The sequence below is a fragment of the Periplaneta americana genome, chromosome 2 (assembly GCF_040183065.1).
Source record: "Periplaneta americana isolate PAMFEO1 chromosome 2, P.americana_PAMFEO1_priV1, whole genome shotgun sequence".
NCBI classification, from domain to species: domain Eukaryota; kingdom Metazoa; phylum Arthropoda; class Insecta; order Blattodea; family Blattidae; genus Periplaneta; species Periplaneta americana.
In genome coordinates, this window is record NC_091118.1 from 88386080 (window position 1) to 88413189 (window position 27110).

At 33.3% G+C, this 27110-nt stretch overlaps 1 protein-coding gene across 1 annotated transcript in view; it reads left to right on the forward strand.

Annotated features, from left to right (window-relative positions):
* Positions 1 to 27110, forward strand: part of LOC138694394 (cysteine desulfurase, mitochondrial-like) — a 90657-nt gene that overhangs the window by 50520 nt on the left and 13027 nt on the right. Inside the window, exons 6-7 of the mRNA XM_069818082.1 lie at positions 9404 to 9538; positions 22868 to 23025. Of these exons, the coding sequence (XP_069674183.1) occupies positions 9404 to 9538; positions 22868 to 23025 (293 nt within the window). The remainder of the gene's footprint in view (positions 1 to 9403; positions 9539 to 22867; positions 23026 to 27110) is intronic.

Here is a 27110-nt window from a genome sequence, read left to right on the forward strand (position 1 = left end):
GCCAAACTTTGAGACTTTCAAGGCCTAAACGGAGCTCAAAGAATAATTATGTTAAAAACATAATTATTAACACATTTCTCAGATGCACCAGAAAAAAAAAACACTATATACTGTATCTACAAAACTGTTTTTTTTTTCCCTATAGGACAGTCTATTTATAATATGCCCATGCTAGACATATGCCAATGGAATACTTGGCAGCAAGCAAGCAGGTTCCACAAACGCAAGCCGTTGGTTGTCAGTTTATACACAACAAAAAAATTCATTAAACTATTTCGTATCTATATTAATTTAGCAATGAAATTCAATAAATTCACTCCTGCAGCCTACCTTCACATGAAAGTCTGAAAATGCCTTCCATCACATTCCAGGTACAATTGGCACCTCTTAAGTAAGTTTTGGGACAATCATTAGTTCAGCCAGTGTAACCATAACCTATCATAGCCCGAAGAGTGTCTTTTAATTCTTCTTTTGTATGCTGATTATTTTAATACACTTTCTCCTTCATTATTCCCCACAGATAAAATTCGCACAGATTTAAATCAGATGATCTCTTAGGCTACAATCCTCTGCTAATTTTGCTGTCACCAAACACATCCCTTATTGCATTTTTTTTAGTAGGTTATTTTACAACGCTTTATCAACATCTTAGGTTATTTAGCGTCTGAATGAGATGAAGGTGATAATGCCAGTGAAATGAGTCCGGGGTCCAACACCGATAGTTACCCAGCATTTGCTCATATTGGGTTGAGGGAAAACCCCAGAAAAAAAAAACCTCAACCAGGTAACTTGCCCCAACCAGGAATCGAACCCGGGCCACCTGGTTTTGCGGCCAGACATGCTAACCGTTACTACACAGGTTTGGACCCCTTATTGCATTCAATGAACTTTTCGTAATGTTTGTTTGTTGCGCAAGACGTACCATTGACTTTCCTGGAGACTGTTCTAATCACATCCTAATGTCATCTAATTTTCCATCTAAGCTGTTTGCCAGTGCCCCACCATACCTCCCATTCAGGAAAGATCTTATCCATTGTACTTTCTTAAAAAGAGATTTTGAATTGCTTTTTGCCATGGTACTGGATGCCATAAACTTTCTTTCGAACTACTTTTGCACTTTTTATGGCTTTTATGCTTCACTATTTAAAAATGTAGTGAACCATACTGTAGACTAGCATTCATTAGAAATCCCAATACATTTTTATATTGTTTTTCGAGGACTGGTGGGGTAAAAATTCATTCTGAAGAATTATCCGTAATGTGGTTGGATTATATTCAAACTTCATTTAGCTATTCTTTTTCTTTGTTTTTTATATTTTATTTCATTATATTTAATAAAAATATATTTGTAATTATTATCATAACATCAATAGGCCTATATTAAAAATTATGCAAATTAAAGATAAGATAACTAAAAATAACAAAACAACAATAACAAATGAAACATTATTTTCAACTTCTTATTTAACAAATTATCATCGCATGAGCAAAATAAGTAGATCTCCACTTATCCGGACAAATTGGGGATTGACATGATCTGAAGATGCACAAATCTGGATAATTGGGTCCGAAATATCACTCTGTCAACATGTTATTGTGAATGTATAGTACTGCATGTATTAAAAGAACAAATGTTCAGTGGCAGCCAGTCCATAAGGGTGATGTGTCCTTCCAGCACTTAAATATATATTTTTTTATATTTCTATTTTACTAAGTTATTTAACGACGCTGTATCAACTACGAGATTATTTAGCATCGATGGGATTAATGATAGTGAGATGATATTAGTCGAGATGAGGCCGAGGATTCGCCATAGATTACCTGACATTTGCCTTACGGTTGGGGAAAACCTCGGAAAAAACCCAACCAGGTAATCAGCCCAAGTGGGAATCGAACCCGTGCCCGAGCGCAACTCTGGATTGGTAGGAAAGCGCATTAACCAACTGAGCTACACTGGTGGCCCTTAAATAAGTTGTTTTCTAATGCCAGGCATTTGACAGGAAAGTCATTTGACCTCTTGCACTCCAATATTTTTCAAAGATATTGTCATGGTCGGCCACTGAAGCACAGATTTTGAGGTGTTCCGAATCCATTTCTTGATTTGAATTGCACAATGGGCAGGTAGGGGATTGATATATTCCAATTCTATGCAGGTGTTTGGCCAAACAGTCATGGCCTGTTGCCAATCTAAATGCAGCTTCAAAATATATTAAATATATTAATATATATTACTGTACTTATTTTTTTATTTCTTGATCAGTTATACACAGGTATTAATCTCATGAGAACAGTAACTTAAACTGTTAAACTGTGAAATCTGGGTTCAGGAGAGAGTATAAAATAATACTTATCAGCTCGCGATCATAATCCCCGTGCATCTGTAGGACAGGCATTTAAAGCAAAAGCTCTTCAAATTTTGCCATTGGCAGTGTTCCCTGGAAGAGAGAGCTTTTGTATAGATCCAGCCGCGATCTTAGAAAAGTGAAAGCTACACAGAGAGTTCATTCACTTGTTTACAACGTGCATGTTGCAACCCTTGCAAATTGGAACTTCGGAGTGCAGAAACAAAAATTATTTAGCATTCCCTTAATACACGTTGATAATATTACACAGAAATAGTTTTCTTTTAGTATACATTAAAGTGGATTTAATTTGAATTTAATGTTCTGATTAGTGTGAAAAATAAATTAAGTAAAATACAGTCTAAAACTTTAACTTTTGAGTGTAGAATTGTAGCTAAAGTATTAGGCCCACCATTACCTGATTTAAGCATTATCCCAACTATATTTTCTGAAAATTAATACAGTTAATTGGGGATCTGAATATTTGGTGTTCGGATAATTGGAGTTTTACTGTAAATAAGATACACTAAAATAATATAATGAAATATTTTTAAATTGAAGTAATAGTATGACTTAACTTGGACTTTGAGTGGAAAAAAGCATCAGTGCATGCCACTAAACATGTTGACCAATATAAAATGTTCATTATTGATATTTCTGTTGTTTATTTACCAAATTCCGTATGAAACAATAAGAAATTACTGGGATTTTTAATGAATGCCAGTGTACAGGCCCAGAAAGAAAATTTGAGCCATCGAATTTTCCAAGTTCCAGTTATAACAAAGCACATTATGTTATAACTGGAACTTGGAAAATTCAGGTGGCCAAAATTTTGTTTCTGGGTCTGTACTATATGATACTACATAACTACAAAGACTGACATCTTCCAACATGTCTCACTGGAGTCAAATTCCTGATGTCATACACTCGTAATGTATGATTCACTGCTTATTATAACGCCCTTAAATTGGCCTTTCGCATGTGAATAGATATTTCATGTGTATTTATAAGTCTGTGAGTGTGTTTGAATATGTGCCAGCATGTCAAGTGAGGTAACGGAGATCGAATATAAAGTACAATGTAAGAATATGTATGTAACGTAAAGAGGAATATAACTGATAACATGAGAAACGAAAATGTTTCAAGATGCACTGAATGTATACATGATTATCTGTTTCAGATGACATTAAATAGAAGTACTGTAATAGGGCTGGGGACGGAGCGGTTCGGAGCAGTTACTGGGACATCATTACTCAGTTGAACCGAGTACAGTACCGAGTACAAATTTGTGGCAGCAGATTTAAAATTTAGATAGATTGAGTCGATTTTAGAACATACTTTGAAAGTGAAACCAAGCGCTTTCGCTTTGCCGATTGACGAAAAAAAAGTGCTTCTCTTCATTGCAAAATGACGGTTACAAATTTAATTTGCGTGATTACAACTATTTGCGGAGTTATTTTGTATGAAAGACCTATTTTACTTAGTGTTGTTATATATGACAGACTAAATAAAAATGATAAAACAATTTATAATACTAACAGCTAATAAATTAACATGTGAGGTAAATGTTAAACGCTGCAGCTAAGTAACAAAGAAGATAGAAAGTAACGGGCTCCATGAAGCATTGACTAAAACACTTAAAAATAACACACAGAATTATTTACTATTACGGAAAGTGGATAAAATAATCATTAAAACGTGGAATCTTAAACCGAAGAACATAATGCTTATTAACATTACTAACCCTTCAATACAACCATGTTCTCTCTGGTGAAGAGTAATATTATTGATAAATTAAAGTAATTAGGTAACATAATTCGTAGAAATAAATACAAATAAAATGATGACTTTTTTAACATAGTTTAATATTAACCAACACTCTAATATGATGATGATGATAATGATGATGATGATGATGATGATAATATTATTATTATTATTATTATTATTATTATTATTATTATTATTATTATTATTATTATGTACAGTAATATGTTCAGATTCAGTGTTCATTAGGCCCACTTGACAGGTCATATAATAGGATGAACTCCTCTTCAATACTAGAGGCCTTTCAGCCCACCTTGGGGATAAGGAAATAATTTGTCCTGCAGCAGAAAATATTTAAATACAACAGTACCTACGTTGTTGGCTGCTACAATTAAGTAAAACACGAGAACTCTGTTTGAACATTTGAACTGACTGGTAAGGACTATGGTTAACCGAATAACTTCGGTGCTCCACTGCCAAGCACATAAACCGATAGAACCGAGTAACTCAACGGATCTACTCGCTCTGTCCCCAGCTCTATACTGTAACATGAGAATGATTACTATTTATTTTGCAGTAATCTGTAAATAAATTCCAGAAGAATTATTTGTTTCATCCCTTTTATTCTGCAACAAAATGAACCAGTGCTGAAGTAGTAGTATCCACGATATTCTGTGACAGTACCGGTAAATGTTTTCTCGTGTACAGATGGGCTTTGGCAAATTTGTCCGAGAAACGACGACGATGACGATGATGATGATGATGATGATGATGATGATGATGAGGACGACGATGACGTTTTTGTTTTTGTTTTTGTTGCTTCTAGATATAATCAGCAGGCAGAGCATTTTCGTTCCCAAACAAGTTAGGGAAGTTATTGGTTAGTACATCCTGCAGGTTCAGTGTTTCTAAATGCTTACGTCAGGACGCTATGAAATGTATAGTTCTGTACATAATAATAATGAAGCATGACAAGTGTAAGTGTGATTGTTACTAAATTGAAATGGTCTGGCCAGTTACTTTTTAATCACATAAACATCGAAACTTGCACTTTACAAAATATTAATGCTACATATGACAGATAATATAATTAGAACTGAACTGAAATACTGAATTATTATATAGAATATATATGTAAAACATAATAGTAAATATGATACACATTAACTGTATATACTCTATATACAATGAAATTAGTTCATTTAACAACATCAGTTCCATTACGATGAACAAAAACATAATATATTCAGAGATTATGAAATTCATATATTGTAATGTTCTTCCTACGTCACATGACGTTACAGGAACACAATATATACAAATAATAATTCATTTATCAAAACCTATCTCGTTGCAGTGAACGAAAACATTCTGAGGTTATGAAATGAAAATATTTTATGAACGTCATATAAAATTTGTTTAAACTGAGAGAATGTTCTTTCTATTCACATGACATTACAGGGGCATATTTATAATAAATTACATCATTGTTCTTTAATGACCTTATTTCATCTGTCTTATTGGCAGTTATAGTACCTTTGATGTCACGCATTTGAGAAAAGCCAGTTTTTATGGAGTACATTTTTAAGTGTTTGTTTCACACTGTCAGGAATTTTCAGAGACGAGCCCACTTATAAAATTATTTTTAAAATATACAGATTAAAATGAAATACAATATAACATAGATTGATAAATTAAAATAATTTAAAATAATTTTAACACAAAAGTCTGAATGAAAATGCATCTTATTCAGTATTAGAATCAGATCACAATGTAGTCGTAACTTGATGTTTCACATAAACAACATTGACGATGGGGCGCCTGTATTGTACCATGATTCATAGTCTATGCGTACCTGCTTATGCATTCACGTGATGTAATAGATGTACAAGAAGAAACTACTCGATCACCTGTATGCTTGGGAACACAAATGCGCTGCCTGATAATCAGTTAAGATCTTTTTGCACGTGTGCTGACTTGACAGAGTTGAATTCCATTTTTGACATAAGAACATTTGTAAGACATATATCCTTACACCTGAATATTATAGGTAGAGAGATACGTGTAATTCAAGAGATGCAATCATGCGAATTGTTCTAATTTGCCAATCTTTTGCACCATTTCTTTATACTTCTGTCCATAACCCCAAAAAAACTCATTTTTGAATTGTGAAGTAACACAAATTGATATAACCGAGAAAAAAACATAATTAAATGTTTTAAATTAGTTCCAGCAAAACATGTCATTGTTTTATTCGTGAAATGTTAACAATAAAGAATTTTGAATAATATTTTCATAATTTCCATTTTTATGATACATTTACATCCTCCATTTTATCAATGAATGCAACCTTGTATTAAAATTTATATAAATGGTAAAAACTGAAAATTGATGCTGAAAATACTATATATACCATGCTTATCATGTTTTAATACATTAAGCCAAGATTATAAAACTTGCTTAGATCTACATATATATATATATATATATATATATATATATATATATATATATATATATATATATATATATTTAAATAATACTGCCAATTGGCAATTACATCGAAATCTTCAAATTTTAGAACGAATGTTCCTTAAAAGTAAAATCACTTTCATAGAACTCTAATTATAGATAGAGGTGATGACTATTAGAACTGAATTTTTAACATAGGCGGAAAATATATAGCTGACAGCTTTGTTTGTAGCCTTGTAATTCAGGGTCAAGAGTCTATTTTGTGCTGCAAACCTGCATGCTGGGCATATCAATAGAATGGAGAACCAGAGGATACCTAGGAAAGTAATGGAGGGAAGGATATATGGTAAAAGACCAATAGGCAGACCGAAGGATAGATGGGCTGATGCAGTGAGAGAGGATGCTAGACAAGTTTTGGGAGTAACGGCATGGAAGAGAACATCACTGGACAGATCTGATTGGAAGAGGGGAATAGAGCAGGTCAAGGCCCGACTTGGGCTGTAGTACCATAGAAGAAGAAGAAGAAGAAGAAGAAGAAGAAGAAGAAGAAGAAGAAGAAGAAGAAGAATTTCAATGCGAAACATCTGGTCTAATGTTCCTTGCCAAAATAATAAGATAATTGTATCGCTTATAAAGTTTTTCATCACATCCACTTTTCTAAATTTTTTTTTTTTTTTTTTCGAAATTTATGAAAATGTCTAAATACTGAAATTAGTATATATCCTTAGATAAATTATTATTATTATTATTATTATTATTATTATTATTATTATTATTATTATTATTATTATTATTATTATTACTACTACTATTACGTAAAGCTGGTAATTTAGACATAATGTAATCACTAATATGTTATAAAACAACATAAATTTAAAATTATGAACAAAGTATCCCTAAATTTCATTTTTCTTGCTTAATATTCCTAAGAAACTTGAAAAAAAAATCATCGTTTCTACATTTATTCATATGCTATTTCTTGAAACTCGTAGGTATAAGCCTTAAATGTGTTTTTATTTTGTGAAAATAAAGTCTCTTAAGTAGTGCAACAAAATTACTTCCTGTACAAGTGCACCGCCAAAGAGCAGAATTGCAAAAACAGGTAATGAATCTGAGCTTCAACTGCAGAGATGTATTGGTTACCTGCGTAATGCAGACTACTTTTATAACCATTTTTATTTATACTGTTTTGTCATCAGTTACACGTAATTTATAATATTAATATAGTATTATATAAAAATAATTTTATTAATAATTATTAATAAAAATTATTTTTGTTAATTTAAGGTTTAATAATTCATTTTATACTCTCGAATGTTACTCGTATATTATGCCGTTAAAATATGTTTTTAAAATAATATACCTCATTCAATGTTTTTGATATTGTTGTTTAAATTTTGATGTTTTTCGTTCTTATTTCCAAAAATTACAGAAAAACCTGGCGAGATAGAGAAAATCTGAATACAGGCTCGGATTCAACAACTTTCAATACCTAAACACAATCATATAAGTTAGATTATCGTATTAAATTTATTTATTTTTTTAATCATGAACTTTAAATTTCTGAAAAATCTATTTGCATACTTACCGATTCCAAGGAGGCTATATTTAATATAATTAAATATGTACCAAACCTATATGCACATAGAATTATTCCAATTCAGAAACAACTAAGTAAACTAAAAAAACTCCAAAAGGAAATAACATTTCAATGGATACCTAGTCATTGTGGTATACCTGGAAACGAGAAAGTCGATAATTTTGCAGAACAGGCAACATATTTGCAACCAAGACCTCTTCAAGTGATATCTCTATCCAGTGCTTTTGCTTCAGTAAAGTCTCATTTTATAAACCTATGGATCAACAATTGACTCTCTCCTGACAAAGGAAAAATTCTACAGTCTGTACAAAAGAAACCAAATGACCTGGAAATTTACAAAAACTTGCCCAGACATGTTCAAACATTTTTAACAAGAGCCAGAACAGGTCACATTGTCACACAATTGTACCTTCACCGATTTCACATTTCTGATAATCCTACTTGTCTGTGGTGTAATAATCATGATGAAGATCTGGAACACATTCTTCTATACTGTCCATTCATAAACCACAAAAGAAGTAAATTAAAATCATCAGTACTAATTGCAGAAAACACAGCCCTGCAGTATATATTGACTACACCCCAACTCTGGCTACTAGTAACAGGCACCTATAATGAACACTGCTCAAAATACCCCTCTTTTCTCGTGAAAAACAACTGAATAGACTACAGTGGACTATAGTGGACTTTATGTTGTCAGCAAACAGCTGGATACATTAAGAAGATTGATTGATTGATTGATTGATTGATTGATTGATTGATTGATTGATTGATTGATTGATTGATTGATTGATTGATTGATTGATTGATTGATTGATTGATTGATTGATTGTGAACTTTGCCAGTCTTGACGTTTTTTAATTTTTCTTTTCAAAATTATAGGAAAACCTGATGTGATACAGAAAATATAATACAGATTCGGATTCAGGGCACTTCAGTTGACTAGAATCAGTAATTTTTTCTCTTGTAGCAGAAAATATTTTTTGAAATGGATTTCAGTGTTATCATATTCTTGCCACAATTATTTCTAGAATCAGTCCCTAATTTAATTATTATTGAACATATAATATGTAATATATAATACTATAAATATAACTGATAAAGCAAGTTCTCTTGCCAGTATCTGATGTTATTAAGATGAAAAGTAAATTGCTTCATTTCTATTACTTACATAGTGAAATCTATGTATTACGATTATATTTTGTGTGCTAATTTGTTACAGGTGAGCTCTGCAAGTCCAAGAATGTTTTCTTCCATACGGATGCAGCTCAGGCAGCAGGCAAAGTCCCAATAGATGTAAATGATTTAAATATTGATTTAATGTCCATTAGTGGTCACAAGATATATGGACCCAAAGGTAAAGAAACCTTTTATTATTTTTGTATGACTATCCAGTTACTTTCACTGTCATCCAAGGAAATACAACTATTTCAGATTGTTTGGATGTGCTTGTACCTTCCAGTAACAGTGCATGATTGAAATGGTAAAGATGTAGTTTATCATAAGACTATTCAACAGCATAAATAATTTTGCTTTTTATTCTAAATTTTAAGACACTTAGAAAATCCTTCAATCCTGTAAAACTACAATTTCTCCTAGTGGTATCTTCTCAGGAACTTCCAGCCCATTTGGAATCTTCTTCCTCCTCCTCCTCCTCCTCCTCCTCCTCCTCCTCCTCCTCCTCCTCCTCCTCCTCCTCCTCTTCTTCTTCTAATGGCAACTTTGGAAGTTTTAGTCTATTTGCTTCCTAGTGCTGCATTACAGTACATTGATGTTTTTACTTTCCTGAAGATCTCTATCTAACCATTTGCAGTTTGGTGGGTGACTGCTATTCTTCTTGTTGTTTTCTTCCTTGCTTACTGTATGGTGCACATTTCTGATTTTTAAATGCCTGTACAGTCATGTTGTGTTAGCCAGAAGGCCACAGAGTTGTTTTCTGCCTAGGTTTATTTTTGTATTTCTACTACTTTGGTTAATGTTTTTCCAAGGTTTATCTACTGCCAGCTATTTTGTTTTGTTTTTGAAATGTTTGGTGGCTTTTGATTCTGTGTATTGTTATATTGTTTTATTGTATAGTGTCTTATACTGGTTATGGTAGTTCATTTCCTTTTTTGGCCAGATGTCTGCTATATCATTCTCCATTATTCCAATGTGTGAGTGGATCCATAAGAATACTGAGGTTTTCTGCAGATTGATTAGAGTTCTGATTATATTTTTGGCTTGGATAATTGTTTGGTTATGACTAGTATTTTATGTGATTGCCTGTATTGCTGCTCGGGAGTTGATCAAGAACACTGCTTTTTGGAATAGGCTTGTTTTATTACTGTTTTTGGGCATAGTTTGTTGCTTTTATTTCTGCTAAATATTTGTGTTACATCCTCCAGTTGTGATGTATTAGGAAAACAATGTTGAAAATGTTCCAGCTTCAGTTTCTCCCATGTTTATCATAGAGTCGTCAGTGTAAATATTTTACCATTTGTCAGCTGGGAATCGTTTAGCTATTGTCTGTTATGTATTCTAGTGTCAGATATTTTAGTTTTTCTGGATTTTTTAAATTCTTGATAATAAATTATATAAGAATTTAATTCAGTCAATACTTAACAATGAGAAATATATTAAAATTTATGTTATACCAAAAAGTAACATTACATATGTTTTTTAACAACAAACGTTTTCGCCAATTATATTGGCATCTTCAGGCCGAATAAAACATGTTAACAAAATGAACACTTGGTCTTAACTAGCTAAAAGTAGAATACAAATTAAAACAGTTAATAAAATTGAGTGATGCAGCCACCAGGTTGTATGTAGAAAATGATGTATAGTAGAAAGCATGTATGACAAGGGGGACGGCAAGACCTCTTCTAGTATTGCGGTAACAGTTTCGGAATCAAATTAAAGGTGCTACAAATAGGGCGGTCGTGTTGCCGAGTAATAGTGACAGGATAAAGCCCTGTAATTAGCAAAGGATGGTATGAACAAAATTGTTTGAAAATATTATTTAAGATTACATAGAACGTTACTTACAAGAAGTTGAAAGAGTTGGCTGGAGTTCATGAGAGCAGCGGCACGACTGACCTTTACATTAAGAAGTAGCTTACAAAGAAAACTGCATACCCGACAAGACTAGTAGATAATCGGAAGTTACTTCTGTATAATCTTAAACAGCGGATTATTTGAATTTGGATACTGTTCATTAAGCAGGTGGCTATTGTTACTATTAAAGTGAGTGTTAATGTATAATTTTTCAGCAGCATTCATGTAATTGTGATTATTGATAATTTTTAGAACCTGCAAAGCATCTTCTATGCCCGTGAGATCGTGATTTTGGTTGATGAGATGTGCGGCGAATTTTGATTTATTCCTATTGAATTTAAAGTCCAAAACGTGTTCTCTATAGCGAGTGCGAAAGTTCCTTTTAGTTTGGCCTACGTATTTGCTGGGGCAATTTTTACATTGCAATAAGTAGATCCCACTATTGGCAAATTTATTGTGATTTTGTAGGTTGTTGGGGATAATATTATTCAATTTGTTATTGGTACGGAAGGACACGTTAATCTTCTCCTTTTTAAAAAGGTTACCTAATTTGTATGAAACATTTCCAAAGAATGTCATGGGTTTCCAGTTGGTGGTTTTAACCTTTTTGTTAGAACTTATTAAAGTACTATTAGTTTTAGTTTCTGTTTTAAATTTATTCTTACGTTTCCTTATCAAATTGGTAATGTGTTTCTTATTGAAGCCGTTGATTTTCGCTAAATTTAAAATGTATTGGTACTCAGCCTGATCATTCTTTTTGTTTAATGGGACTTTAAGTAACCTGTCTATTAGAAAGCAGAAATTACTAATCTTATGTGTGTAGGGATGGTTAGAATTAAACTGAATGGAATGACTAGTAGTTGTAGGTTTCCTATAAATGTTGTAGCAAAATTTAGATCCTTTAATGGCTATATTCAAATCCAAAAAATTTATAGATCTATTATACTCTGTCTCGCATGTGAATTTTAAGTTGGAATGCAGGTTATTGAAACTTTTAAGAATGTCTTCGTGTGTTACATTATTACTATTGTAAAGTATAAGAGTATCATCCACATATAATCTTAAATAATATTTTCAAACAATTTTGTTCATACCATCCTTTGCTAATTACAGGGCTTTATCCTGTCACTATTACTCGGCAACACGACCGCCCTATTTGTAGCATCTTTAATCTGATTTCGAAACTGCTACCACAATACTAGAAGAGGTCTTGCTGTCCCCCTCGTCATACATGCTTTCTACTATACATCATTTTCTACATACAACCTAGTGGCTGCATCACTCAGTTTTATTAACTGTTTTAATTTATATTCTACTTTTAACGTTGTTTTAACTAATTAAGACCAAGTGTTCATTTTGTTAACATGTTTTATTCGGCCTGAAGATGCCAATATAATTGGCGAAAATGTTTGTAGTTAAAAAACATATGTAATGTTACTTTTTGGTATTACATAAATTTTAATGTAATTCTCATTGTTAAGTATTGACTGAATTAAATTCTTATATAATTGATATTGTACTTAACAGACCAATATGCCATTGAAATTCTGTATAATAAGTTTAGATGTCTGCTATGGATATTTCAGAGGATTCTTTAATTTCCTTGTACATTCAACTTCTGGTTTGATTTCTAGTTCTTGAAGATAGCTGCTGAGTACATTATGTTTCTGGTTTGTTTATGGTTGACTCTGTTCATTTTTGGTCAGGGAGAGATTTGGTGTTAATGTATGTTGATGCTGCCTTAATTTTTATTTCTCCTGTCACTGGTTTGCTGATGATGTATAGATGAAGTGCTGTTATCGGTGTTGTTTTCTACTGCTCAGCAGGTGAGTTTTAATACTTGTTCTGTATGCATTCCAGCTTCTATAGTTTGCTTGGTTTTTGCTGTACTTCGTTGTAGCTTTCATGTAACTTTATAGGTTTAGTTCAGCATATCTTACGAGTTTTCCCAAGTGGCTCTACCTAGGCGTTTTAGTAGGTTTAGTTGAGAGTCTGCTTTCGTTTTTGTGTTGAGTTGATGTGTTATTTCCAGTTTCATTTGTTGTCTAAATGAAAACCCATATATTTTGTGTTAGTCTTTGTCAGTTTGTGGTTTGCAATCGTTACTTGAAAGCCTTCGTTTTTATGCTGAAGAGAGGAGGATTGGTAGATTTACTGGAGTTGATTTCCATGTTGTTTTCTTGCGTCCATTTTTGAAGTAGTTGTTGTGAATTGTCCATTGTTCGTTCTGCAGTCCTTTGTTGTGCTCTGTTTATGGGTTTCAGATAAATCATATCATTTATATTATACATACATATATTGAATAGTGTAGTGTCTCTGGATGTCTGTCTCCATGCAGATGTGAAAGTATTGTATTTAATTGAAATCCATCTTTGTATGAGGAATCATTTTAACCAACTGATGTTGAGTTTTGTTAGTTGTTAGTCAGAGTCCTACTCCAGACCATGTCATATCGATGGCTCAGAACGAGACTGTTACAACTCAAAAAATTCACTTTTTGAGTTATTATCATCATTTGAACACTTGAATTGAGAACTGTGCTATGTGAAAGTGTTACAATTCTAAAAATTTCCTAGTGGGACATAAATGCACATATAACAGTTTTAAAGTTATGCTATTTAGTTTTTTTTCTCAATTGGAAAGTGTTATATTTTGCGTTGTAACAGTTTTCCATTCTCAACTGCGAACATTGTTGCTAAAAGCAGTGTTCCATTTTGACTTGTAACACTTTCGCATTGAAAATATCCATGCTTCGAGTTTAGATTTGGCACATCTTATGATAAGTTTATACAATAATGATAGCATAATACTGGCTGCATTGTTTAAAACAATGTTATTATTAATTTTGTCTTCACCATCGACGTAGTATTGAAACATTAATCATTGTGAATGTTCTATACATCAATATTTAATTCACTTAATATTTCATTCTATATCTCTAAGAAAGGTTAATGTTGTGTATATAGTGCATGTAAGAATAATACAGAAGCAGAGAAATTAACTGCAAGAAAGTTATAATAGACATGAAGGGCTACAAAGACTAAAGATATTGAATCAGAAAACAGGATCCAAGCAAAGTTGTTTGCTGCTTTGATCTTCAGGCAGTTCTTCCTTCACCTTGTGATGACTGTTCCTCTTAATATTATAAAAAGAAACTGTCCTGTTACAGTCTCACAATATATGACATTGCAAACAGCCAGGGCCATTGCTATTTTTGGCATGAGGGCTTAGCCAAAAGAGGTTCAAAAGAGATTGGCACATGCCGCTATAATTTCTTATTTCTTTGCCCAACACAGTAACAAACCAGGTAATTATGTTTTCAGACAATTGTGTTGGGCAAAACAAGAACAAATTCATTGCCTCATTATTTCTGTACTGCGTAACTAACCTGTGTTAATGTCATAACACAGAAATTTTTAGTCACAAGTCATATCTAGAATGAAAATGACTCTATGCATTCTACTGTTGAAGAGGGGGGGGGGGGGGGAAGAATTATTAAAGAAGGACTTATATTACTGCCAACGCAATGGGTACCAGTACTGAAATTGCCCCTCCCCCCCCCCCAAAAAAAAAGGTAATATATACAAAGTCAATGAACTAGATACACCAGATGTCTTAGATTTGAAAGACTTAACACAACAAATGGAAAATAATTTTTTCAGAAATAAAAATGGTGATAATAAAAACTAGTCTACTATGAAAATCGTGAAGGTCAGAAAACAGGAACCTTTCGCCAACATCTATGAGTACTCCTATGAACAAGATGATTTCGAAAAAATAAGTAGTCGACAAAGTCGGAAGTGCAATACCAAAGCCAGTATTTTCTTCGCCTCCAGAGATAGATGTGGGGGGAAAATTTGCTTGATTTGTGTAAAAGTTTGGAAGTTTCCAATGGTGTTGAAGAAAACAATGCTACATTTGAATAACAACCAAACATGTTTTTTCTCACTACATGTTGATGTTTAGTCGACTGTCCGAAGACAGGTTTGAACCTCATAGGCCTAAGTTACACCAATAAGGCATCACTCATGAGGCAACTAGGAGACGTGACGCAATTTATTTCTTATCATTGTTGTAGTCATCCTGGTTGGTGTAATTTATTTATTTTATTGTTGTAGTCATCCCGATATCAACCAATATCATTTTGTGTTTCTAAATCTACATTTGACATATTTTTTCCATTGTATTATCTAAATTTATTACAGAGTGATGTAAGGAAAAACCTGTTGCAAGCAATAATATATTATGGAATACTGTTATATCTGAGAAATTTCGTCACAATATTTTAATGCGAAACTGTTACAACTCAAAAAAAAGTCGCATACAAGTTACATAAAACAAATAACGACAAAATTAATATTTCAATAAACTTCTATAGCAATAATGATTATACATACCAATTTTCATTGTTGTCCCATTATTCTCTGATTTACCATCTACAATGGAAAACTTTAAATGGTTCTACTGAAAAATCTCTTTTTTTGAGTTGTAACAGTCTCGTTCTGAGCCATTGATATGCTCCTTTTAGATCAATGACGACTGGTAGTGCATTTTATTTTCTATTAAAGGTCTTTTTTATATTTTGAGTTACTTCAGTGTGTGTTGGAAAATCGATCAGTTTGGTCTGAATCCTGCTTGTTCTGGTTCATTAACATAGTCTTTCTAAATACCAGTTGAGTTGGGCATTGGTAATTTTTCCTTGTTTTGGCTAGTATAGAAGTGAGGAAGATGGGTCTGTATGAATTAACATTTTCTTTTTGGTTTGTTGGGTTTCAGAATAAGAATTATTATGACTTTTAGCCAGTCAGTTGGTAGATTTCCTCTTCAGTTCTAGATTTTATTGAAGATGGATGGGATGAGAATGAATTGGGGAGTTTTTGATCCCATATGTTTTAGGTACTCTGGGAAGATTTCGTCTGGGCTTGTTTATGGGGTTTAAGATTTTTGACGATTCTTTCTCAAAAATGTGTTCATCTGGTATTCTAGTGTCTAGTGACTTATTAATTTGTTTGTTTTGTTACTTGTAGAATTTATCTAATCTTTTGTTTTCTTTCCTTATTAAGTTCTGTTTAGTTTGCCTAAAATTTTGTTCACTTTCCCCCCCCCCCCCCCAATTATGAAGTTTTTCAACAATATTGTCGACTTTTTCCTTCAATTTGTTTTTGTCTTCTGGTAGTTTGGATTTTTCAGCTAGCTTTCTTTCTTCATCTGTTTCCTTTTAATCGATGCTAATGTTTGTTCTGGAAGGGTCTGTATTTATATTGTCTCCCAGGAGGGATATATTTTTTTGCATTTCTTTTCACAGTTTCATAGTGTTCCCGCAATTGTGTCTGAGTTCTATTACAACCATTTAAAGAATCTATTTTCCTTTCTAGGGTTTCTTGGAATCTATCCCAATTAGCTTTTTGAAAATTTCGTGATATTCTTTGTAGCAGTTTATGAATTTCGGTTTGAAATTCAATTGAGAGCAAAACTGATTTCTTCGACCAGTTTTGCTTACTTATGAATCTCTAGACCTAGAGAGACTATTGCTAGATCTGGGTTAGTTGTACTGCCTGTGTGGTGTATAAAGGTGCCTGGATCTTTGTCTTTATAGGTTAATTCTACATTGTTACTAGCTAGTAAGTCTTCTGCTATGACTCCAGTGCTGTTGTGTATCTGTAACCTCATCTAGTGATGCTCATTGAGGTTCTGTTTTAGGATTGTGTTTTTTTTTATGTTCAGGCAATTGAGTTTCAAGTTTTTATTGTTGGATGGGCTAGATTTTTAACTTTTGTTAGTATTTTCATGCCATGAGTTCAGTTATTTTCGACTGTTCTAATGTGTCCATATGTTTGATGATTTTGAACTGTGATTTCAGTTTGTTTTTGACAGCTGTGTATATTCCGCTAGAAATCTTTTTATGTTTGTACAGAGGGTATATGCTCCAACCTTGTATGTTTAGGTATTTAATGTTCTCGGGAGTGGCAGTTGCTTCAAATATCTGTTTTCCTCTATTCTAATATGCATTTCAGTTCTGAAAATTTTTGCCTTGTTAGGCTTCCAGAGTTTCATTGTAGGATTTTGAGGTGGTCAGATATTCTGATATTTCTCTTCTTCATCTTCAGTTTTCAGGATATGTAGCTAGGTTTTAGCCTGTGGTAGACCATTTGGCATTATCCAGGAGACACCATGTGGAGACGATCTACCTTTCAGTCCCAATTTCGAATCTTTCATTGCAGTACAAGTTTGCGAGATGTCCCCATCATTTTTCACTGTTCAGTTTCCAACACATGAGGAAATTGTGGTTATCCTTAGCTTATCCTTAAAAAAAAAAAAACTGTTTGTTGTACGTGCTGACGCTTTATCCACTAAGCCACACTGGATTCTAGTTCCGATGCTGGATTGAATCCTTCTAAGTTTAAGTTCTACCTCTCTGTTCCCCCTTTGGTGTCGTACCTTCATGTACTATGTCACTGGATATGTGACAGTGGCACAATGTCCAGCACTGTGTACAGAGGTGCACTCATTATGAGTGACTAAGTGGCCAGGATCCAACAGAACAGAGCACTGTCTTGAATCACTAAGTGTTTACATACCGCATTTCATATTATGATATCATCAGGCTCTGGTGAAATTTGTTGATTTAATGACTACATCCAATACATGACTGAGGTTAATTTTCTTCATACACAAATTCTCCTGGTGAATTATACAGTGTATAGATACAATTTGATGAACAACGTCATTTCCTTCATTTTGCTTTGAATGCGCCCTACACTCCTGTATTACTACCACACATAGCTGGGGCACCATCTGTTGTCAGAATACCATTTTTGTCGAAGGAAGACAGAATGTTTTCATTGTCTGTTCTAAGGCAAGATAAATATCTTCACCTGTTGTAATCTGCTTCATTGGGACACTGTCTAACAATTCTTCCTTAATTTTAAGGTTTATGTCAACACCCCTGATGAAGATAGAAAACTGGGCCGTATCGCATATACAGTATCCATACTCTCGTCCATAGCTAGTGAATACGTAATGAACATGTTTATTACATCTTTAAGCTGCGCTTCTATATCAGTGGCAAGATGTTGCATGTGTCGCATTAAAGTTGACGGAAATAAAGCAAGAGACTGAAAATCTTCAAGCTGTTCAGGACAGAGTTCTTTGGCAGTGTCTATTATACATTCATTTTCAACAAATCACGATCTGTGAATAGTCGAAGTTTTCTTTCAAGATGCAGAACAATTTTGTAACTAACTCGAACATTGACATCTTCTCCATAAATATCTTCCTGTGATTAACACAAAGTACTAAAAAATGCTCAAGAACACTACATTTCTATTATTGTATTTGTATTCCTGGTGTTGTGGAAGAGAAGGCCTGATGGCCTTAACTACACCAGAATAAATAAATAAATAAATGTGAGTAAGGCCGGCAGCATACTTCATCGGAAATTCTTCCCAGTCAACCACGGACCGTCTTGGACAGTATCGACCTGTGATGTCACCTGAAGTTTCATCCACTAGCAGACACAGTCACATATTTAATTCTTCACATGCGTGAAGTCTGCTGTCTGCTCACTCATTCACGTGATTTGCTGTATGTCCAGTGTGGGTTATGTTCAGTAATATAATTTTATTCTTACATCGTATTTAAGAGTATTTTCCGATTAAATTTAAAATGGATATAGACGCAGATAGACTTGTGTGCATGCAAGGACCCTCTCTTTTTTATAATACATTGAAATAATTGCATTAGGAGAAACCTAATAGATAAAGTATGGGAAGAAGTTTTGAAAGAAATGTATCAGTCAATCTTCTTAATGTATCCAGCTGTTTGCTGACAACATAAAGTCCACTATAGTCTTTTCAGTTTTTGTTTTTCATGAGAAATGAGGGGTATTTTGATTGGTGTTCATTATAGATCCCTATTCATTATAGAGTTGGGGTGTAGTCCATAAATACTGCAGAGCTGTGTCTTCTGCAACTGGTATTGATTATTTTAATTTACTTCTTTTGTGGATTATGGATGAACAGTATAGAAGAATGTGTTCCAGATCATCATGTACTCATAAAACCAAGTACATAAATTTTTGGGTTGGGAAGATGAATCGAACAACTTCTATTTATATGATTTTCTTCGTTTAAACGCATAAAATAATCGATTATTGCTACGATTTCGTCGTCAGTTGCTAGGGGTGCTATCAGGTCGCAATTGAGAATAGCAGTGCATGGAAAACAAACTACGTACGTCGTGGCGAAACTCTGTTCGAGACCATCGAAAGTCCTAGCAAAACTGAAACAGTCTTGTCCAGTATCGGACGGCCCAAGACGAAACTGTCCTGTCCAAGACACGATGTCCGATGCAATATTCTGCAGGCCTAAGGAAATGATGTCTGACTGACTAACTGCACATCAGTATCGGTACAATAATCCTAATAATAATAATAATAATAATAATAATAATACCTGTCACATTGGTGTTTTATATTTTCTTATCACATTGAGTATCTTATTGCAAATTAAAGCGTTAAACAACGTGTGGGTGGAAGATGTACATAAATCACTTATCTGAACTTTCTGCTATTGTGTACATACACAAACCACTCATAAGTACAATGGTGCATGCTTCGATACACTCTTTACTCAGTACACATTTCAGTGAGTATTGACGATTGCTGCTCTAAGAGCATATTCTTATAGTATTTTTGCTTGTTTATAAGATATGATTTTTGTTCCCTTTTAGTTAGACTATCAACATACCCACTGAAAAGTTATTTATTTATTTATTTTTTTTTTTACGTAATTACCTATTGTGCTGAACAGAACACTTCTTGTAAGATCTAAAAGAAAAATATTAAAATATTGAAACAGTGTATTCTAAAGTTTGCATTTCAGAAAAAGACTAACTTTATCTTAATACTTATGCCTATGACTTCTCAATAAATGAAATGACAATTGATTCCTGGTGCATATTTTATAAAAATTTACTACAGAACATGCTAGTAAATCTTGGTTATTACTAGACTAGTTTTCTGGCTTGTGTTTCATATAACTACTGGATTTAAATAATTACTGTAATAAATTTCATCCTACTATGATATTTACTGAACTGTGTATCATGTAACTACTAGGGTAAAAATAATTACTATAGTAAATGTTAAGAGAAACTCTCATTTACTTCAGTTTTTACTAAGGTAAAGCTGTTTCATATATTTTACTGTGGTAATTTTACTTAAGTTAAATTCTAAGGTTTTTTACTCAATCCATAGTTGGATAAAGCAATGACTATTGTATGATATTTAAGTAAAAGGAACAAAATTATTAAAAAAAATATATATTTTCAGAATCAAGTGACATTGATGAAATTATTGTGGAATACAAAAGAGAAAGAAGATTTAGGCTAAAGACGGAGTTTGATATATTTGAAAATACTTATGAATTCAGGAAACGTTTCAGGTTAAGCTTTCAGCAATTTCAAATGGCACTAGAAAATATTTCTCCATATCTTCAGCATGAACAATAACCATTGTCTCCTATTACTGTATTTACATGTCACCCTATTAGATGTTCTATTCATATTATTGTCAAGTAGGCTATGGTTTACTAGAATAAAAATTTTACTAAGGTCGTAAAAATTTTATGAAACATGAAAATGAACTTGGATAGAAAAATAAATTTACTGTAGTAAGCTACTAGAGTTTTTTTTTTTACTATACTTTCATGAAACAGACCTCTGGTTGATTTTGTGGCAGCTATGAGACAGACGGTTGCCAATCTTATCCTTCTTCTGCAGCATTCTTTTCATTATCGTCAAATAAACTAGTAGCAAATGTGTAATTGAGGACCGTTTTTGCAAAACTTGCTAACTGAAAAAACTAAATTTTACAGGAGACAAAAAACTGAATGGAGACAAGTAGGTTATAAGTGCAACCATCACATTTTGACACACTATAATGAAGAGAAATAATTCAATTTTACTAAGATAACTTTAATATCGTGTAGAGGCGTGCTTTATGTTAACGAATCCACCAAAATCTCAATTTTGCAAATTTTGCAGTTAGCAAGTTTTGCGAAAACGGTCCTCAATTCCATTATTCAGTTAAATTAACAGTCTTTATATGTTTGTAGCTCTCTCCAAAGATACATTTAATGCCTTCACTTGTTACTGGTAGTTGATCTATTAATATTGATTGATTTATGCTCGACAATAGTCTTGACATCCATTTTGAATTTGTGTATCTACCTCATACATGTATGCCAACAGATATTATTACACACCAAAGGCTGTGGATTGATATGTTCCATTCTTCCTCTCCCAGAGGCCTTCGCTGTCTTTTCTGTGGGAACATTGGCTACCAAGAGAACAGAGTATTGCATTTTATCAGTTGCATTAGGCTAATGACTGTTCTTCATCATTCACACTTAAAAATATTCCCGCCTAAAAGTCTTTGACTATATTTTAAGAGGATTATGTCCCCCTAAGATTTCCTAGTGTTTAACTCATGGTACATGGGTTCACTGCAGTTCAGCGACAAGCATGACAACCAAAAATTATCACTTATGTGAATCTTTAGACTTTATTGCAGAAGCAGTGTTATAATTATATTCACAGAGAGTGTAGAATATCTTAAACTGATTTTAAAATGTAAAGCCTGTTTCAATCCTGACTCCATTGAATAATTTTGGAAATTTGATAGTATGTAAACTGTTACTTTTTTGTACCTTGCAGTTTTTGTCTTGTGTCCTAAGAGTATATCATTTCAGCTTACAGTCAGTCTTGTGGAAATCACTTTATAGGAAAAAATATATAAACATAACTGAAAATTTAAAATATTAAGAGATAAAATATAAATTCTTTTCTTCATAGACAGCTCACAATATCGTCGTAGTCAACACCAAAAACAGGGTGATTTTGGCTCTTCATTCTATTCTAGCAAAGTTACGTGTGGATTACATCTTATATGGCAACATCTGAGACCTTGTTTGTCATCCAGTTTGTATAGGAAGATTCTTACAGTATATGTTCTTTTTTTCATGACATCAGATGCTCTGTTTTCTTTGTTGTTCATATATTTCATGTTGTATACTTTCATTTCTCATGTTAGTTTTAATTGTGTTTGATTTTCTGTATTCATTTTACTTATTTAATATTCATTATCATATCCTTGCATTGCCAAGTATATTACTTACTTACTTACTGGCTTTTAAGGAACCCGGAGGTTCATTGCCGCCCTCACATAAGCCCGCCATCGGTCCCTATCCTGAGCAAGATCAATCCAGTCTCTATCATCATATCCCACCTCCCTCAAATCCCTTTTAATATCATCTTCCCATCTATGTCTCGGCCTCCCCAAAGGTCTTTTTCCCTCCGGCCTCCCAACTAACACTCTATATGCATTTCTGGATTCGCCCATACGTGCTACATGCCCTGTCCATCTCAAACGTCTGAATTTAATGTTCCTAATTATGTCAGGTGAAGAATACAATGCCTGCAGTTCTGTGTTGTGTAACTTTCTCCATTCTCCTGTAACTTCATCCCTCTTAGCCCCAAGTATATGCTAGTTTAAATTCTATGGCCTTGTCTTTTTCCAGAGTACTTTTTAATTGTTCCACATACATTTTAAAATACTGTTATTTGTTAATGTATGGTATTTATTTAACAGGAGTTGGTGCTCTTTATGTTCGCAAACGGCCGAGAGTTCGTCTTGAACCTATCATAAGTGGAGGTGGTCAGGAGCGTGGATTGAGAAGTGGAACTGTCCCATCACCATTAGTAGTTGGTTTGGGAGCTGCATGTAAAATCTGCAAGGAGGAACTAAGTGTAAGAACTGTCACTCGATTATATGAATTAAATTACATCAATTTTTTATCCTAGTTATATCTTAGACATAGACGAGACAAAGATGATGATGATGATGATGATGATGATGAGGACGACGACGACGACGACGACGACGATGACGATGACGACAAGGAGGAGGAGGAGGATGACAACGACATTTGCATATTTGTTCTCTATCGTTGTGTGAATATGCTGAAAAATTATCTACATGAATCACAAATTTCTGTATACAATGATATTACTTTTATTGTGCATAAAAGTGCATATTTTGCCTTTATTTATAAAAGCATCATATTTTAACATTTATGCAGGGAAACTGCATATTATGTATTTTTATTTGTCTTTCCCTCATTTTTAAAAGTGTGTAACCTCGTAAACACTAATTTATGTTTATGAATTTTGAACGTAATGATGACACCCTCATAGGGAGCCTCTCAAGTTAGCAATTGGTATTCCTTTACTGCAGTCTTTAGCAGATTTCGATAGAACAATATCCAGTTTAACATCAGTTCCAGGAAATGTAGGCGATAAAGTGAACGAGAAAACAGTAAATATTCTTTCCAAAAACCCTGGCTATTATCACCTTAAAGAATTTCAAGATATTCTCGAAGGAGAAACACCCCAAAAAACCAACAAAGTTTTCCATAGAACAGCTTACAGCTTTTGAGCAAGCCCCTCTTACTTCTTGTGACGTAGAACGAAATTTTTTGCGCTACAAAGCTATGCGAGAGACAATAGGCGAAGAATGACAACAGAAAACATACGTCACTGCTTAGTTGTGAACTGTAACAGCATAAATGGAGCATTCAGTAATGAGGCAAGCACTTCAAAATCCATAGACTAAACATAAGTTACCTATACCTTATTATTCTCGGGAATTCAACTTAGAAAACACATATTGCTTTCATTGATTTGGAAAAAGCATTTGATAGGGTGAACGGAAATAAATTATTAAATATATTATCCACAGACCATGTTCCACAACAACTTACAGCAAACATATATAATATCTATAAAACAAATCTAATTGCAGTAAGGTGTGACAATAAATTATCGCATTGGACAGAAATTCATTCAGGAGTAAGACAAGGCTGCGGTCTTTCACTGTTGCTATTTATTATATATATATGAATTGAATAATTAGAGAATGGAAACAATTGCCTCATGGATATATTCAACTCAATAGACATTTATAACTAGATTCATTACTTTTTGCAGACGATTTAGCTCTGGTGGCCTCCTCAGAAGATGAATTACAACGTTCAGTTTTTAATTTTAACAAAATTGGAATTAAATATGATATGAAAATCAATAAAGAAGAAACTAAAATTATGGCCTTCTGCGGAAAATACCCTGTGCCTAACAAAATATGTTTAGATTAAAAAATATTAGAAAGGATAAATTATTTTATATATCTCGGTTACACATTATCTTTTTTCGATGAAGTAGACATTTCACAGAAAATTTCTAAATACACCAGAACAATGGGGATAATTAACACCATTATGAAACCTTCCCTAGTACAAAGGCATACTCGAATTCGCCTTTACAAGACCTTGGCGAGACCTGTACTTTGTTACGGCAATGAGACATGGACATTGAGGAAGAAAGACGAAAGCAGAATAACAGCTAATGAAATTAAATTTATGAGATATACAGTGGGATATACGAAATGGGATCACAAACGCAATGAAGATATAATGGAAGAATTACAACTAGAACCTGCAATTAATCACGTAAAACATTATCAGAACAACTGGATAAATCATCTGCATCGCATGCATAGAGATAGAATCGCAAAAGTCATGCTCCACTATCGTCCAAACAGGAAGAGATCTCTTGGTCGTCCAAAGAAGCGCTGGATTGAAAATTCAACTGTGAGATCGTAACAGGCCATTTGGCTTAATAGTTGAAGGGAAGAAGAAGAAGAAGAAGAAGAGGAGGAGGAGCAGAAGAAGAAGAAGAAGAAGAAGGAGGAGGAGGAGGAGCAGGAGGAGGAGGAGGAGAAGCAGAAGAAGAAGAAGAAGATTATTCTGTTAAAATAATCTCAGCCTGATAATGCATATTTTGTAGCATATTTATCTATTTTTATGGCATAAATGCATACATATTCTTCACGTTTTTAGGGCATGAACTTCCTTTCTCTGCTTATGAGTTACCGGTATTTATAATTACCTATATGTTAGCTGTAGCTCATTTTTCTAACCTAAGTTTATTTTTCTGAACTTTCATTTAAGCAAAATCATATTTTATTACATCACTGAAATCAATTTCTAAAGCCAGTGTATGTTCAATAGCTAAACGAGAAAGATAGTTAAGGTATTTTCTTTCTGTGCTAAATCTCTGCCAAGTTTTCAGTTGATTTCCTAGCTTACTGAAAGCTCTTTCTGTCTCTGAAGCAGTTACTGAAAGTGTACAGAATATACACAGAGCAATACAAACATTCACAAAAATAGCTTATGTTTCTCAAATATAGTAATTGACCTTTTAAATGAAGTGAGAGATCATCAGGGTATTTTTCAACAAGATTGTATGACTTTTTTTCAGTTTCTGTTGTGGATAGTGAAATGTAATTCAACACTGAAGAAAATAAACTAAGAATTTCTTTATGTGCTTCGAGGTGACTTTGTAGGTCATTTATCACGAAGACCAAAGTAGTAAACACTATTTCTCTTTTAAAGATATCTTCTGCTGGAACTTTCTTGTCAATGTCTTCTGAATTACTCTCATAATGAAACCTCTTCCCTTTTTTCACTCTTTTTGCATCTTCAGGAAAATTTGGTAATACGGTTTTATTTTCAGCAACTAATTGTAATCACTGATGATTGTTACTGAACAAGTAATAACTACTTCACTGTGTTAATATGGAAATTTGATGGTAAATTACCTGATAGACCAGTTTCGACATGGTTTTGCATCTAACTAGGATTCAGAGGATGACGCAAAACCACGTCGAAACTAGGCAATCAGTTAATTTACCACCAAATTTCCAACATTAACACAGTAAAGTAGTTATTACTTGTTCAGTAACGTTCATCAGTGATTATGTAAGTGTTAAAATAAGTGTGTCCAAGAATTAAGAACTCATTGTGCTTCATTAAAAATGTAATTCCTATTATATCATAAATTCTGCAGTTCTTTAATTAAGTCGTCAAATTTTTCTCAACATCAAGTGATATGCCCCTAGATTGTATTATTATATTTCGTTTATTTATGGAAGACAGGATTTTGTTCCAAAATGCAGCCATAACTATGCACTCAAATGAAGAGAAATATCCTCTTAGAGAATTTACTTCACTGTGGTTTTTTTCTGGAAAATTTATTTCTGCCATAATACATTCAAGAGACTTCAAAATACCAGGCAGATGGTTGATAATGGGTTTCAGCCTGGGATATGAGTTAAATATCAATCTCTTCCCTTAAAATGACCCTCTTTGTAGAAGTGCTGCTGGAAAGCACTGAACACAGCCAAAAAATGTGACCACATCATAATTCATCCTGACAGCATTTACACCAGTAAGATTAAGGGAATGTGCACTGCATGGAGAATACAAACAAGACTGTTTTTCTCTAGTGTTCTCGATTTTACACCCTTTATTTTCCCATTCATAATAGAACCATTATCATACCCTTGGCCACAGCAGTCAGCTATGGGGATTTTATGACATTCTAAGACTGAAGCAGTTCATAAGCAATACCATTACTAGTTTTTCCCATTAAAGTTCAGGAATTCAATAAACCTCTCCTTAATTTGGAATTTTCCAGTTTCCTTGTTCTGTAACAAATATCTCAAAATAAAAACATTTTGCTCTTTGTGTAACATCACCAATTCTCGAGCTGTCTCCTTGAAAGGGCGAACCTCTAGATGCAAGAAATAATTTCACATCAAGCAGTCTTTTCAGTAAAGCTTTCCATTTTTCAGCTTCACTGAAAAAAAAGTTTTTGTAAGACACTATCCATTCCATGACCCATCAAAGATTGCTGCAATTCTTTCCATCTACAGTGATGAAGTACACTATTTTCATGATGCTGTAATCCACAAACGATAAGGGAAAACAAGGAAA